General features: G+C 33.6%; 1 protein-coding gene across 1 annotated transcript; it reads left to right on the top strand.

The window, feature by feature from the left end:
* Positions 1-16,080: 16,080 nt before the first annotated feature.
* On the top strand, positions 16,081-17,774 carry LOC108342425 (spermidine coumaroyl-CoA acyltransferase). The gene has a single exon (XM_017580200.2). It carries the CDS (start codon positions 16,149-16,151, stop codon positions 17,523-17,525), a length of 1,377 nt encoding a protein of 458 aa, XP_017435689.2. The 5' UTR covers positions 16,081-16,148; the 3' UTR covers positions 17,526-17,774.
* Positions 17,775-17,994: the final 220 nt, after the last annotated feature.

Genomic DNA, 17,994 nt, shown 5'->3' with positions numbered 1-17,994 from the left:
TAATGCAACCTCAATCAGGCAAACAAAAGGAAACAATAAACCATTACAAAGCCCAAAAACCTATCATCGACTACATGTTCCAGAAAAAAGATCAAGGGGTTAAAACAATTTTCTTTTAAAGAAGAATGAGTGAATATTTGAAGGTAAAGAATGTTGTTTTCTTTAAAGGATTTATTAATTGATTGAGAAGAAATTTAAAAATAAAATTTCTAACAAGGGTTTTAACAGTTGAAGGTTACCAAATTACCCTTAATATTATAAGTAATATAAAGTTATTTTTGGATTAGTTAGATTTATTATTTTCTTAAATGTTAATGAATAGTTTTAAAAAAATAATTATTCTTATAGAAAAAATATAATTTATTTGGTATAGAAATAAAAATTAAATATGTAGTTTTGTAATTAAAAGAACTAAAAAAAGTGAAATATTTGCTTATAAGTTGCCCACAAGTAGATTTGTCAATTTAGCTCTATTATATGGTTTATAATTGATCCACTTAGGTTGAGGTTTGAAAAATTCACAAAACCAAAAAGTTCTTCATATGAAACATCTACAAAAATCCATAAAAGTAACGTGGATCAACGTTAAGTCATAAGCTTTCTATTTTTTTAAAATATCTATTTTGAATAAAAAAAATTCATTTAACTTCTTATTTGTTACAAATATAAGTGCTTCTAATTTATCAAAAAATATATATACAAACATCTTAAGTCTATATTTAGAAAGATTAAGATAAGAGAAAAAAAGAATTTCGTAAAGAATACAGTAGGATGAATTTAGAAATATTAAGATAAGATTGCAAATCTCATATAAAAACGGGTATTCTTTCTTATCAGTTTCTTTATCTCGTACAAATAAAATGTTTATTTTATAATTAATTGTTCATCAAATAAGTGTGATTACAGTATAAAATAAAAAAAATTATATTCTATAACAACACTTATTAAAATAAGACAACTATTATTAACAAACGTATTAGTAAAAACATATATTCAACCAAAATATAATACAGTTTGTTTCCATTTTCGTTTTATCTTTTTATAATAATATTAAATTAACGTTATCATATTTGCCTTTTCTTTTTACATGTTTATCTTAAAAAATTGAAGAAAAATAAGTTTTGAACTATACCTTCACAAAATTTGACTCCGATACATATATAAAGTTTATAACACAAATTGTAAGGACCCATACGTTCTTTATTTTTTTTTTTTAAAGCAAAGGAGATGGGGAAGGTGGGCGACTGCACGCTTGAAGTGGTGGGGGAGGGGCTTCAAGTGGTGTGGACGGCTGGTGAGTGGTGGGTCTCTCCACTTTGACTCCAGCCACCAGAAGTATTATTGTTTCATTATGAAGTGCTCCAACCATCAGGAGACCACCTTCATCACCTTCTTAAGTGGGCATGACACCGAGAAAGCAATGGAGATGGCTAAGGTTCATCCGGCAACACACAAAAGGAGATTCACTTCTTCATTTTAAGGATTCTTGAAGGAGGAAAGAAGAAGAAGAGAGGGAGAGCTGGACACTGTAGCAGAGGGCTGGAACGGCAGAGGAGGAACACAGTGTAGAGATTGATTCAAGGTTTGCAAGGAAGTCTTCAAGAGGTAAGGGGAGTTAGATCTTTTTGTTTGATTGTTGAAATATACTGTGTTTGATGCAAATCTGGGAAGAAGAGAATGAAAAATGGGGTTTCTGGATTCTGGTGCGATTCTGCAGAATTCTGCAGCACAGGCGTTCAGTCTTGGGTATTAGTGATTATAGGCGTTCGTCCTTAATTTGATATTCTAAGTTTGAATCTTAAGCGTTCGGACTTGATGAGGTTTGATCTTTGAGCGCCCGTCCAAATAGTAGTCCATTTAAATGATGTTCGGTTTTAGCGTTCGACCCAATAGTGCTTAATCTTTTAGTGTTTGTCCAAACAGTGATGAATTCAATATGGTGTCCAATGGTTTAGCGTTCGGCCTAAGTAATTGATCTTAGCGTTCGGCTCAGTAGTGTTGAATCCAACACGGTGTTGGTTCTTGAGCGTTCGGCCTAGTATGGTTGGATCTCACAACGTTCGATCTAAGATTGTTCGGTCAATATGGAGTTGTGTTTTAGTGTTCGGCCTATAGAGCATTATTTTCCTAGCGTTCGTCCGAATAGTAATTAGTCAATGGTGTTCAGAAAATACGTTTGGCAAATAGCGTTCGTTCGAATAGCGTTCGGCGAAATAGTACTTGGCAAATAGCGTTCGTTCAAGTGGCGTTCGGATGAATAGTGTTCAGCAAATAGTGTTGGGTTCTAAGTTGATATTTTCTGGAATTGAATTATGTGTATTAATGTTTGGAATATATGCTGTGATGAAATTTATGTGAAAGTATGTTAATGCATGAGATATGTTAAATTACTGGGATAATATAATTATGAATGTAAACGATGAATTTGAGTATGATTCGGATATCTCAGGGAGAGATGGATGAAAGTGGTTATGTGGGGTATTGTGGTTGTTCTGTATAACTGTATGGAGCTTTGAACTGGTGTGTCTATCCCTACACTCAAAGCATTGTTCATACTCAAGTAGAGAAGAACAATGTAAGTGGTGAGAGTAGAGGGAGGTCCTCGTCTATAGTCTTTGAATTTAGACATAGACAGATTGGGAGATTTACCTTGCTAGTGTTGGAGAGAGACCAGCTGAACTATGCAAGTGCAAAGATGACCAATAGTTCGACAGTTATACAAATCCAAATGAGTCGTGTGAGTGAGTTGTGGTTTAGTGAGTATGCTTTAATTGTTCTTATATATATAACTACGTATGATGACATGAATTAATTGTGCTGTATGTATAACATGCTTTTTATATCTAGCTCACACTTGCATTGTTTTGTGTTGTGTGTTGTTTGGTATGTTTCTTTGGCGATGATCATCCACTTGGATGAGAGTAGATGTTGTCGCGGAGATTCCCTTCGAGCAAGAGCTGGAGGTTACTGATGTTGCGAAGTAGTCTTCTTAGAATTTCATGATTGAACACTTGTAGTGTTTAATCCTTTCAACTGTTAAAGTTTAAATTTTCACTCATTTTATTTGGATGACTGTAATTTCGCACTTAAATTACACGTCATATTCTGACTGTTCTCTATATTTGCATGTTGACATCCTTATTATATAATATTGGTTATTATATAACCGGGATGTTACACAAATTACGTCGTTGCAAATTCATAAATATAGTATTAAATTATATATTATATATTTTATTTAATAAAATAATATAAAAATTATAAATTATAATATATTAGACTATTTTATAAATTTATATAAGTACAAAAATAATATTGTTTCTAAAATTAATTAAAGTCTTATATTAAAATCAAACTCAGAGAGGAAATTCGGTATTGAGATACTAGTAAAAAAACAACTTTTAAAGGCGCCCAATATGCCTCGGTTTTCCAAAAACCGAAGCATAATAAAACGCGGTGGCTTTTTGGTAATTAAAGGGAACTTATATGCTTTGGTTGTTGGGGAACTGGTGCCTAAAACTGATACTACCTCGGTTCATTGGGCCACCCGAGGCATAAACCTCTCTGCCACTCAACCGCCTCCTCTGCAAGTCAGATTGACTAACGTCCCGTCAAGGAGCTATCGCCTCGGCTCCCGACAAACCGGTGCCGAAAACGACTATGACCTCGGTTGCTCACCCACCCAAGGCATAAACCAATATGCCATTAACCACCCTCTGCAAGTAGTCAGACTGACTGCCTTTCGTGAATGGGATATCACCTCGGGTCCACACAGAACCGATGCCTAAAGCGGATCTGACCTCGGTTACAACAGTGAACCGAGGCGTAAACGTCTGCATGTTCAGACTTTTCATCTGACAAATGTCTGTGTCATTCAATTTGTCCACATATATTGCTTCGGGTTTCCCCGAACCGAGGTCGAAACCCTCTACTACCTCTGTTTGGATGCCACCCGAAGCGTATAAGTTCATTTTGAAATTTATTTAAGCTGTTTAGGCCTCGGTTATGCGTAAAACCGAGGCAGTATTGGTTTGCTTTTTTACCGTAAAACAGAAGGGTTTACGGTTCTTCTTCAACACCTCCATGTGCTTTCTCTTCTCTGTTGCGACCACCGTTTCTGGGCGAGCCTCCACCACCAAGGCGCCATTGTTGTCTTCTCCGTGCGTCCACCGTCGTGCCGCCGTGCCTCCATTGTCTCCAGCGAAGCGTTGTCCAAGTCGGGTGGCTATTTCTTGCACGAACTACAGGAGTATTCTTTCCAAGCACTACTTCCGCCATCGTTCTCGCCGCTCCACTGCCGCTCCACCGTCGGTTCGCTGCCGCTCCGCTGCCTTTACTGTTGTCCTTTGCTACCACGGTAAGTTTTTAAATGCCTTTTCATAGAATTTGTCTGTGGCAATTGATATTCATTTGAACGAAGAAAGGAATGTCTGCTTGTTGCTTTTTGCTTGGATTCGTTATAAGCTTCCCACTCTGAAACTGTTGTTATCTGCTGTAAGAGTGTTGGAATGAATAGGAAACGATGATGTAAGTGTATGTTGTAACAGTGTGTATGCGTGTGTGATCCGAGACAAACAAGAAAAGGTCCCAATGCACGAATTAATTGGAAGAAAATCATGACTTTGGTAGCTTAGATTTTGCTCAAATTGTAAAAGGTGTTTAGTGGAATTCTAATGGTTTGACATGATACCAGTTTAGTGGAATTCTAATGGAAAAAAATGTATACATTTTTTAATCCATACTTGAGATTCAACTCATAACCCAAAATATCTTAACTATAATGGTTATTGAGTTAAAAAGTAAACATCTCTAACTTCAACTAAAAAGCTAACGCGAAAATTGAAAACATCTAAACAAACTTAATCTTGAGACAATAATAAATTGAAATAATAAATTTACTTACTTAATTCTTTAATTGAACAATAAAGTCCATTCTAAAAAATATTCTAAAAACCTATCAATTACTTTTGGAAGAATTAAAATAAAAAGATAGTAGAGAAACCCAAGTTATTAGGTTCACTTGACCTAGATGCCGGCCACAACTTGTGTTTTGAGTCATGAAGCACTTGACTTTAGGCCAACACGTGTATATATATATATATATATATATATATATATATATATATATATATATATATATATATATATATATATATATATATATATATATATATATATATATATATATATATATATATATATATATATATATATATATATATATATATATATATATATTTGATTGCTATTTGTCTGTGGTGATTTTAATAGTCCTTTGCTTCCTTTTACTTGATGTATGTTGCATATGTAATTATTTGTTTGTTTGGATATATTCTCGTTTTGAATTAGCCTTAGATTCCCGTTTGAGATTGAATACAAAAATTATTTACTATCTCCAGATTTTTCTGAACAAATGTACTTTTTAAAAATGAATAGAAAGGAGATAGTAATAATAATTTATAAGTATTGAATCTTGAATTGTCCGGTTGGACAATTTAAGAAGAGTAATAAATTTTTTCATAGTTTATTATAACATATCAATTTTAATATACATGTCTTAAATTTCATGAAATTTTGCAGTTGTGTTTTGTATTGATCTTCGGGTGCATATTTGATTGTGATTTATAATTACTTTCATTTCGTGTAACCTGAAGACCAATGCAAAATGCTGGCAAAATTTCGTGAAATTTAAGATATGTTGTTTAAAATTGATATGTTTAATAAACTAAAAAAAGTGAATCTTCTTGAATGGATAGGGTCACACCTTGAATACAAACACGATCAAAGTGATCATTCAAGATTATAAAAATTGTGTAAACATGCGTACGGTTAGAGGGTGGATTAATTTACCACGCATCAGCACTGAGTACGAGAGAGGGGTAGAAGAATTTATAGAGTTTGCACAACGTAATGCGAGTACAAGTAGTGATGATGAAGTCAAGTTCAGATGTCCCTGTGTCAACTGTTTGAATGGGAGGAAGTTGAACGCAACTGATATTAGGGAACATCTTATCTGTGATGGTTTCATATGAAGTTATACAACATGGATATGGCATGGCGAATTAACAGACTTTCCAACAGTCTCTCCAACTGAAAATGTTTATGATTCCACAATGGATATGGAAGATCAAGCCGAAGAAGACAACTTAGAGGACATGATCCGCGATGTTGGCACATAAGCTTTTGCCCAAGCGCATGTGTATGAAACGATGTCCACTAATGCGGAGACTCCTCTGTATGCGGGTTCAACTAAGTTCACACGGTTGTCAGCGGTGTTAAGGCTCATGAATTTAAAGGCGAGCAATGGATGGAGTGATAAGAGTTTTACAGAATTGTTGTCGTTGTTGAATGAAATGCTGCCAGATGGAAATACGTTACCTAATCGTAATTATGATGCAAAAAAAATTCTTTGTCCGATGGGTATGGAATATAAACGGATACATGCATGTCCGAATGATTGCATATTATATAGGAATGAGAATGAAGTTTTGATAAAGTGTCCAAAATGTGGGTTATCACGATACAAGTCAATAAACAACGGTGAAGATGGTGGTCACACAGAAAAGAATGGTTCTACTTTGAAAGTAGTTTGGTACCTTCCACTAATTGCCAGACTTAAGCGTTTGTTCACGAATCCCAAAGACGCTAAAAACCTAAGATGGCATGCAGATGAGAGAACAACTGATGGGCTGCTTCGTCATCCAGCTGATTCAAAGCAATGGAAAATTATTGATCAAGAATTCCCCCAATTTGGTGAAAAATGTAGAAATTTAAGGTTTGGCTTAGCTACTGATGGAATGAATCCATTTGGTAATTTAAGTGCCAATCATAGTTGTTGGCCCGTTATACTGATAATTTACAACTTATCTCCTGGATTGTGCATGAAAAGAAAGTATATGATGTTGTCAATGTTGATATCTGGTCCAAAGCAGCCTGGAAATGACATCGATGTTTATCTAAGGCCACTAGTTGAAGACTTGAAGTTGTTGTGGGTTGATGGGGTTGAAATATTTGATTCCTTTGCTTCAGAGACTTTCATGATGCATGCCATGTTATTTTGCACCATTAATGACTTCCCAGCTTACGGTAATTTGTCGGGGTACAGTGTGAAAGGTCATAAAGCATGTCCTATATGTGAAGAAAACACTGTAGCTCAACAATTAAAACACGGAAGAAAGACATTGTATATGCGTCATCGGCGATTTTTACAATCTAATCATCCATATCGAAGGTTAAAGAAAGCATTCAATGGAGAACAAGAGAAAGACAATGCACCCATTCCACTTACTGGACTTGAAGTTGCTGAGAAAGTTAATAGAGTACATCATATATTTGGGAAAACGTCGAAAAATCTTCTGTAACGACCCCTTGGAAGAAGAAATCAATATTCTTGGATCTTCCATATTGGTCAAAGTTAGATGTTATACATTGCATAGATGTCATGCATGTTGAGAAAAATGTTTGTGATAGCTTGATTGGTACACTACTAAACATCCAGGGAAAAACAAAAGATGGAGTGAATGCGCGTTTGGATTTGGTTGACATGAAGATCCGAGAAGAGTTGGCACCAAGAGAGATTGGTAAACGTACTTATTTGCCCCCTGCATGTTACACAATGTCCAAACAAGAGAAAATAAGTTTTTGTCTTTGTTTAAAGAGTATGAAGGTACCACAAGGATACTCTTCAAATATCAAGAGCTTAGTGTCAATGGAGGACTTAAAGCTTGTTGGACTGAAGTCTCACGATTGCCACGTCTTAATGCAACAGTTGTTACCAGTGGCAATTCGTGGAATTTTGCCCAAAAAAGTTAGGCTGACCATAACTCGATTGTGCTCATTTTTCTCGTCAATTTGTAGTAAAGTCATCGATCCTAAAAAGTTAGATGAACTTCAAAGCGAAATTATCATCAACTTATGTCAACTAGAAATGTTTTTCCCTTCATCCTTTTTTGACATCATGGTGCATTTACTTGTTCATTTGGTCAGAGAAATAAAGTTGTGTGGACCAGTATACTTAAGATGGATGTGCCCTATTGAGCGTTATATGAAGATTTTGAAAGGATACGCCAAAAATCAATATCGTCCAGAAGGTTCAATGATTGAAAGATATATTGCTGAAGAAAGTATTGAGTTTTACTCTGAGTATATGACTAAAGCAAATCCGATAGGAGTCCCTCGGACATCATGGTTGAGTAGATATTCTACAAGTAAAAGCATCCGAGGTGTGAATGTGGTGACGAAAAGTCGTGAAGAATTGATGCAAGCACATTTGTACATATTAAACAACACAGATGAAGTGATCCCATTTTTGGAAACACACAAAGCCATTGTAAAGGACAACTATCCACGACAATCAGAGAAATGGCAGTTGATGGAGCATAACAGAACATTCTTGTCCTGGTTGAAATATGAAGTTTTGAAAGAATCACGGTCCTCTGAAACTTTGTTGTGGTTAGCAAATGGCTTGAAGTTTGATGTTGTATGTTGTACAAGATACGAAATTAATAATTGCACATTCTATACAAAGACTTTGGATGATAAAAGTATAGTACAAAATAGTGGCGTCAGTCTAGAAGCTGAGTCGCTACAGTTTTCCACATCCAAAGATCAAAATCCTATAGTTGGATCCATGAGATACTATGGTAGAATTGAAGAGATATTTGAAGTTGATTACACTAAGTTTTTCGTTGCACTCTTCAAATGTAAGTAGGTAGACAATAAGAGTGGTGTCAAAATAGATGAATCTGGTATGACACTTGTTGATTTTCGAAAGGTTGGTTATAGAGACGAACCGTTTATCTTGGCATATCAAACAAGTCAGGTTTTTTATGTCAAAGATCCTGCGTCTGACCATTGGTATGTTGCTCTCCAAGGAAAAAGACAAATTGAAGATAAAGAAGAGAATCTAAATAATCTTCATATCGCTGATAGCCATCCATTTAAAACGACAATAAATTTGGATGACGACCCTCTGATTGATGATATACAAGCAATACAAGAAGATCACAATGAGAGAATATATATATATGACCAATCCATATGATTATGTATGAATTTCATGTTTGTGTAAATATTTATGGCTTTTGTTTTATAATATATGTTATTTTATAAGTGCTTTATTTATATTTCATCTTCTTTATTGTGACAAATATATGGCTGAGTCACCTCATTCGTCAGGCGATGAAGTCCCCACCACTTCTAAACGGACCAGAGGAGCAACGAGGTTACGACAGCTTATACTTAGAAGAAATGCAGGTGAGAGGACACCTGTCATTATTGACGTGGTCACTGGAGTTGCATCTGGCCCAAATGCAGATGTATTTAGGTCTTACCTTGGAGTACTAGCACGTGATCATATCTCTATACTTACTCCATCCTTTGACCATGTTTCTGAGGCTGATCGGAATCTCATCTGGCAAGATCTATTGGTAAGTTAAGCAATATTGCTCCAAATTCTATATTCATTATATTGATAAATATGTATTGATATAAGGTTATTACTTTCTTTGTTGCAGATAACATTTGATATGCCAAACGTCGAGAGCTTAAGGAATAAGTGTTTATCTGCCATTGCAGAAAGATTTCGAGGGTTTAAGACAAAATTGACGTCTAGATATATATTTGGACCAAAAAGTAATGAAAATCCATGTTCCAAATATTCAGCAATTGACGAAGATACATGGCGTCAGTTTGTAGAGCTTCGTTCATCCGAGGCGTGGCAAGTAAGTGCAGTAAAATCATTCAATTCATCGTTCATAATTCTCTACCATGACAATTGTTTCATTTTGTCATAGGAAAAAAAGGTCAAAAGCACAGGGAATAAGCGCTCAAAATAAAAATCCACACCTACTGTCTCGTGGTGGATATAGGAAGCTTGAAGAAAAAATAATGAAGCAGAAGTCAGATAGTAGACTTTCACTTTTTGAGGGTGGTGACCCTCCTCCTCCTCCTTCACCACCATCTCGGCACGAGAAGTGGAAGTTAGCCTATATAAGACCATCAGGCTCCTACACTTCCGAGTCTGCCAGAGAAATATCTGAAAGAATTGTATGTCATTTCTTATATTTTTACATTAATTTTGTTATATATATTACATAGATCTTTCAAATGATTTTGAACTTTTGTTATGTGACAGGACTCCTTGGTTGAGCAGAGCTCCCAAGGTCAATTCACACAAGAAGGTCGTCAAGATATTCTTGCCACAGCTATTGGACGACCTGAGCACCTAGGACGGGTGCGTGGTGCTGGGACTGGCATAGGCATACGACAGTTTTTTGGGTCTTCCTCGCGTCCATATTCATACGAAAAGATGAAGGAGGAAATAAGAAAAGAGATGACGTAGGAGATCACAAAGAAGGTTCAAGCAGAGTTGTATGATGAAGTTGCTAAAATGGTTGCACGCCAGTTCTAGCAGCATTATGAGGATTATGGCAATCGTCCTCCGCCATCTCCTATAGCGGAACATCTTGTGCCCCCTACAGGTAAACTTATTTATTTTTGGTTACTAATTTACTTTTTGCATAACCTAACATTTAATTTGACAGGTAGAAGCGGTAAAGGAAGTTGTTCAGCTGCCGGTGCCCCATGGGACGACATGGATGAAACTCGTCCATGTCAGTTATATATTCTTTCTGATACTGGGACCATGTTAGTGGCTCGTGGTACAGTTTATGAGACAGCCACTGTAGTGCATGGTGTACAACTTTCAGAAGATGAGTTCAAGGTTACGGTAGATGAAGTTGTCATAGCGGATGTCGTTCTTCCTGTGCCTACAGATGAGTTCTTCACTATGGAAGAAGCATTTAAGTCCTTTGTCGCCTGGCCTAGACATTTGGTTGGTGATGTATCTAATCCCCCGGTAAACACTCGTACTATATACTTCTCAATTTTAATATTTACTTCTTATTGACGTTATAACATAACCATTTTTGCATTTAACAGTAGATAGGTCAAGAGGGAAGTCCTCCCCCGAAGAAGACTCATTTATCTGAGGATGACCCTCTTGGTGCGTTAAACGAGCTTGCTAAAATCATTTCAGATGTGCCGATGAATGTACACTAGGATTCTACTACATTTGGAAGAGAAGCTCAGATCCCATTGTACTTGCATAATCAAGATGTTAGGGAGCTTGCGTCGGGGAGAGAAGATATTAATATTACACTCATTCAGTTGTGGATGATGTAAGTTTATGCGAACTTTTTTATATAATTATTTTTTATCAAGTTACTTATATCAGATTATCTCTTCATTTTAGGTATATGTTTGATGTTAGTAATAAGAAGGGGTTCAACGATGTATATGGGTTCATTGACCCCTCTATGACTCAAGAAAGAAATAAATTTGATGATATCCAAACATACATCACCACCTACTTTGGAATGGGGAAGGAGATATATTTTCTCCCTTATATACATGAGTAAGTGAAGTTTGTTAACTTTAAAGTTTCATTTATTAATTTCAGTATATGACAATGAAGTTATTACCAATTTCAGGTGTCATTGGCAGCTACTTGTGATCTCCATACCGGAGAACACTGCTGTCTGGTTTTGTTCATTGCACAAGTCTCCGCCCAGCCCTCTTAGACATATAGTAGATTGGTAAGAACCTCAAGGTTTCAACTTTCTTTGTTGTATAAATGTATGCTAAAGCCATTTTTTTTAATAGTTCGCTTGCAACACACATGATGTTATCTGGGAGATCTACTGCTACAGCTAAAAAGCTTGCATGGGTTGCCCTTAAGGTTTGGTATTTTAGTCCATACTTTGTTACATTTGGTTCCATTCAAATGATGTTATTTAACATTTTATAATTATGATGATATATTGTAGTGTAATAGACAAACGAGGTCATATGAATATGGTTACTACGTCATGTTTTGGATGATGACCATTATTCGTGCACATTACACTAGTGGATGGGAAACGGTAATATTTAGGTTTGAATTTTATTTTCTCTAGAGTTTAGATTTCATATACACTAATTGAAATCATTGTGTTTTATGCAGAGATTCAATAGGACTGCTCCAATTCCAGAGAAGTCACTTCAACTTGTGAGGAAAACACTGGCTATATATGTAATTCATTTATATAATAGTATGTAGTAGATATTAGGATATAGTAAGTTCTAAGTTTATGTTTCTAAGTTGATTTATGTTTTTCTACATTATTATTAGTTTAACTTTGTACAATACATTAATTTATGCTTCAAACTTGATTTATGATTACATTGGATTGATTTATGATTCTAAGAAGTTGATTTATGATTATATTTAATGTATTTATGTTTTATTATAATTTTCATTCAAAATATACGTTTATGGATTTTTCTGGACTGTTCTGGCTGTAAATATATATGCAGGTCTGTTTCTGTAGTGGGGAATGTAGCAGAAACAGACCTCATTTAAAAAAAACAAGGGAATATGCCTCGGTTAAGGTCATACCCGAGGTAGAATATCCCCCTTTAGCCTTAGTTAACGTCAAAACCCGATGCAGAAAGACTGACAGAATAAAAAACAAAACAAAAATCGGGTCTACTGCTTCGGTTATGGCTAGAACCGAGGCAGTAGAGGGTGGCTTTATGCCTCAGTTCAGAAGGAACCGAGGCAGTATGTGCTGCGAAAAAAAATTAAAAAAAAACAAAAAATTTACCGCTTCGTGTACGAAACAACCGAGGCAGTATCTCAATTAAATATGTTTCGGTTCAGACCCGAGGTCAAAAGGGGCAGACTTATTACCTCGCCTACATATGCATCGGTTGTAGAACCGGAGTCTATAAGCAAAACTAATCGGTATCATTTCCCTTCATTGCACTAGTGAGAACTTCAATTCGGGGTTGAGAACTTCTTTTAGCCCTCACTTGAACTGTCTCTTAGAAAGAAATTTTTTCAAAAATGAATTAAAGTTAATCTATGAATCATGATCAAGTTGATATCTTTATCCACAAAGGCAAATATATGCTTTAACATGTAAAAAGAAGAGAATACAATGTACAATTACAAAAAAAGTTGTAAGAGATTTAAGTAAAAACACTTAATATTCTTCACATATCTTCTTTCATACACAGGATCTTTTTTTATTATATCATGCAATAATGAGATAATTTTGGTATCTTAAAAATATTTGTAGTTAATGTTATCCTTATCTTTTTTATGCGGTTTTCTATGTATAAATAATTTCTAAAAGGATTTGTTATTAGTTAAACAATTTTGTTAAATTTTAAATAAAGAATTCTTAGACGATCTTGTGTTAAAAAAAATAAATGTACATTATCCTCTCCATTACATGAAATAAGTTGAAATTTACACTGCTAAAAAAGTTCTTTAATAAGAAATTGATATTGATTTTATAATAGAAACGTTCATCTGATTGGCTTCTAATAAAAGCAGTTAATGTTGTATTTTTCTTATCGAACAATAAAAAGGTTGTGTATGTTTTAGGAGTGAAAGAGAAAGTAGAATACGTACCTTTCTGCTTGTGTTCATTTCATTTAACATCAAGCAAACCATAGTATAGTATCATAGAAATTTGGTTGTCGTGAGTGAGTAAAATATATGATACTAATTTATTTTTAAGTATGTGTGTAGAGCTGTTAAATGAGTCCTTTTAATAAGATTTGGTCCTATTCCACGTGGGTTGGGTCTAAAAAAATCCATAGGACTAAAAAAAATTTTATTAAAAAAGTCCACAGGGCTAAAAATTCCTAAAGCCCTATAGGCGAGGGCCAGCTCATGAGTTTTCCTTTTTACAAAATTTAACATCCAGAAACATAATATCATCATACAAGTAATAACAACTCATGTGCATTTTTTATCGAGCTTTCATTTTATCTTTGTTAGTAATATCTTATAACCATAATTGATTCATGTGTAATTATATTTTTTTACCAATAAAATTAATTTTCTACTTCATAACTGTTTCTATATTAATTAGTTTAATAATAATGTTTTTATACAATTATTCCTTAATTTCTAAATTTTGTTTTGATAATTTTTTCATCTTAATTTTGGTTTGTAAATTTGACAGTTCATCCACATAAAGTAGGTTTAAAAGTTAAAAAATTTAATTTAGATTGTAAAATTTTGATAGACTAACAAATTTATTTATAGATGGTAATCTATTTTGTCACTAGTTTAAATCAATATCATTCGATTAAGATTTGTGATCAAAATTACATTATTTTTAATTGGTGTGAACATGTTAAAATTTTGACTTAATAACTTTTTAACTTTTTTAATTTTCCAAATTTAATAAAATTAATATTTATTATTTATAAAGTTACATAATTCTTTAAAAAAATTTTATAAAACTTATAATTTAGTCATTTACATCAATTTATATATTTTTATGTTTTTTTTCATATATTTTATATTATGTTCATTTTTCTTTTTTATTAGTTTCTTATTAAGAGACATTGATGTAATTTATTTATTATTATAATTATTATAATTTTTATTTATTTTATATGTTAATAATTAAATACAATAATAATTTTAATTTTAGTATTATAAATTATAACATTATATTTATTTAAAAATATTGTATCTATTATTTAATTATTTTTTATTACAACCGGCTCAATTATGATAAATAATTCAATAAAAACGATATTTGTTGGATAAAGATAAGTCTGATTTTAAAATATTAATTTAATCTAAAAGGTTATAAAAAAGATTTTATAACCACTAGGATTACATCTAGATCTTGTATACTAACTAACATATATGATATTTATAACAATTTTGCCTAACAAGGATTTTCACTAAAAAGTTAGTTCTTTTATTACGTGAAATTAATTTTAAACTTTATAAAGTTTGTGGTTTAATTTTTTAATGTATATATATCTATACAAAACATTCAACAAAAGAATTTTATATGAGAAACTATAAAAAATAAAAAATTTACACTGATATTAAAAATTCATTCAATCAGTAGATTTGAATTTAAAATCTATCCATAATTAATATTTCAAATATTTATATAGATATCAGAATTTGATTATTGAAAAATCGAATTTTCAACAATGTTACTTTTATAATTTCTTTTTTGAAATTTTTTTCATTTTCTTTTAAATAAAAATAATAATAAAAATTTTCTTTTCTAACTTTCCAAAATAATAAAATTATATATTTAAAATATACTTATAATTAAAAAATTATTTTAAATAATTTTTTATAAAATCAATATTTATACATTTATATTTAATTAAAAAGATATTAAATATCATATAAATTTTGAAAATTATTGAACTTGTAAAGTAAATAAAAGAAATAACTAAAAAAACATTAAAAGTGAATTAATTTAGTTTGGGGACTAGCTCCATCCTAACCCTACCCCAGCCCATTTTGTGTAGAGTTTTAGGGGTTGAGACTTTTAAAAAACCCTTATTAAATAGGCTAGAAAATTGGAGTTTAATTTTAGAAGGAGTCAGAGTCAATCCATGGACCATGGACTCAAATGACACCTCTATGTGTGTGGTTGTTACTCGAGCATATCACATTGTGGGGAGTTTAGGGCAAGAGGGCATTAACATTTCAGTATAGTCATAATCGCATATTCATGGCAACAACGAAAGAGAGAACGAGTGATCAAGCGACAACCTACCCTACAAGTTAAGGTCCAGATTTTAGATCCAAAATTGTGGATTACTATTCACCAACATTTAACACATGGCAAAACAAAATTAATTACTATCAACCAATATAGGACAAATCAGCATGCTATAGGAATGAATATTGCATAAAATTTGATGAAGAAAAAATAAAGTTTACGTAATATGTAAGGTTTTCGAAAGATATATGGCATAAAAATCAATTTTTATATAACACGTAGATCCATTTTTATTATAAATAAATTTAATACTATATGGCACAAGAATCTATCAAAAGCACGTTATGTGAATCTAAATGTATATTGTACACAATATATTAAAAATAATAATTAATATTTTTATGGAAAAAAAAAGTTATCGTTTATTATTTTTCATATCCTTAAGAAAAGGTGTAGTATGCTTTTTCAAGTATATCCACACTATTTAAAATTAATGTCTCATTTCTCCATCATGAAAATCAAATATTTAAAGACTCCACTCTCATATTATAATTTCACAAGTACATACTCACTCACATATTTGTTGAACTTCCCTTTATTTCTATGGCTACTCAAAACACACCCTTCGAACTTGTCATGAAAGATGTTGTTCTTATCAAACCATCAAAACCAACACCTTCCTCTATTCTTCCTTTATCTACCCTAGACAATATACCTTTCCTTAATAGCCTATGCCACACCCTTCATGTATTTCGATCCAAAACTCATGATCTTGATGAACCGGGTTGCCCAAATAACCAACTGCTAGATCTTGCTGATGTGATTAAAGCAGCAATTTCAAAGGCTTTATTCTATTATTATCCTCTAGCAGGTAGGCTAGTATGGCACACCGATGGAAACTTCATGATCAACTGCAGTGCGGAAGGTGTTCCATTCTTGGAGGCCAGTGCTATTTGCCATCTTTCTTCTCTCCATTTCTTGGATGGCACTGACATGGAAAGTGCAAAACAGTTAGTGTTTGACCTTCCTTCTCAAGATGAAAGTGGCTACCATTATCCTTTGGTGTTCAAGGTGACAACTTTTCCTTGTGGGGGGTTCACCATTGGAATGGGGCTGTTACATACTGTTGGTGATGGCGTTGGAGCATCTCAGATCTTGAAAGCCATCATTGAGCTTGCAAGGGGGGAAAGTGAGCCCTCTGTGAAGCCTGTGTGGGAGAGAGAGAGGCTAAAGGGATCAATCACTGAACAGCCTTTGCTATTTGATTCAGTGGATGAGGCCTCAGCTGCTGTTTCACCCTTTCTTCCAACCGAAATTCTCGTGCAGGAATGCATTAAGGTTAACAGTGATAGCATCAGAAGACTGAAAATGAGTTTGATGAAGGAATCAGGTGAAAACGAAAACTTCACTAGTTTTGAATCACTAGCTGCATATGTGTGGAGGTCTAAATCTAGGGCCTTAAAATTGAACTATGATGGGAAAGTTAAGCTGACTATCACAGTTGGAGTGAGAAGGCACTTGCAGGATCCTTTGCCTGAAGGGTATTATGGAAATGCTATTGTGGATACTGACGTTGTTTTAACAGTGAGGGAACTGAATGAAAGGCCACTACATGAGATCGTGAAGCTCATAAAAGAAAGCAAGAAAGTTGCTTGTAACAGTGATTATGTGAGAAACTTCATCAACACTTTAGAGACAGGAGTAACGTATTCCAATATTGAAGGGAGTGGTGCATATACTGTGTTGACTGATTGGAGGTACTTGGGGTTCTTGGAAAAGATAGATTGTGGAGTTAAAGAACTTGTGAATACTTTACCAGTCGCTTCTGACATGTTTGGATCCGTTGATTTATGCATTTTCTCATCTCTTTGCAACTTGGAATCTTCAATGGAGGGAGGGGTTAGCATTTTTCAGTCCCTACCAGCTGCTGCATTGCTCAAGTTCAAGGAGGAGATGGAGGCTCTCAGCCTTTTGATTTGAACACTCACTATATATGAAGTGAATAAAGCAACATGAAATGTGTGAGATCGTTCATGCCACATTCCTTTTAGGCCTTTTGATTTGAGCATTTACTATAAGCAACATGATGTAGATGTTATAGAGTTGGAGTGTAAAAAAATGAAAGCATGAAGGAATTCGTTCTTTCCCCCGTGGTTGTAAAGGAGTGAGGAACCCCCTCTCCCTCCTCATTCTTTCCTTCTTTTAAAAGAAAAAAAAATAATTTAAAAAGACTGTCGGTAGATTTCATTGGAGGGTTGAAAAGTATTGTGCAAGTGAGGAAGAAAAAAAATTAAATTAAAATGTAATGTGTAGTGTAGGCCATGGTTACATATAATTGGTGTAAGTGGGGAAGGAGAAGAAATTATTTGGAAATGTGGGGTATACACGGGAAACATATTTTGTTTAAAGACAAACAATGGTGATGGATGGAAAGAAGCTTTTTTTATTT

Source organism: Vigna angularis, chromosome 6 (assembly GCF_016808095.1).
Source record: "Vigna angularis cultivar LongXiaoDou No.4 chromosome 6, ASM1680809v1, whole genome shotgun sequence".
Lineage (NCBI taxonomy): Eukaryota > Viridiplantae > Streptophyta > Magnoliopsida > Fabales > Fabaceae > Vigna > Vigna angularis.
This window is presented reverse-complemented; position numbering and strand designations above follow the sequence as displayed.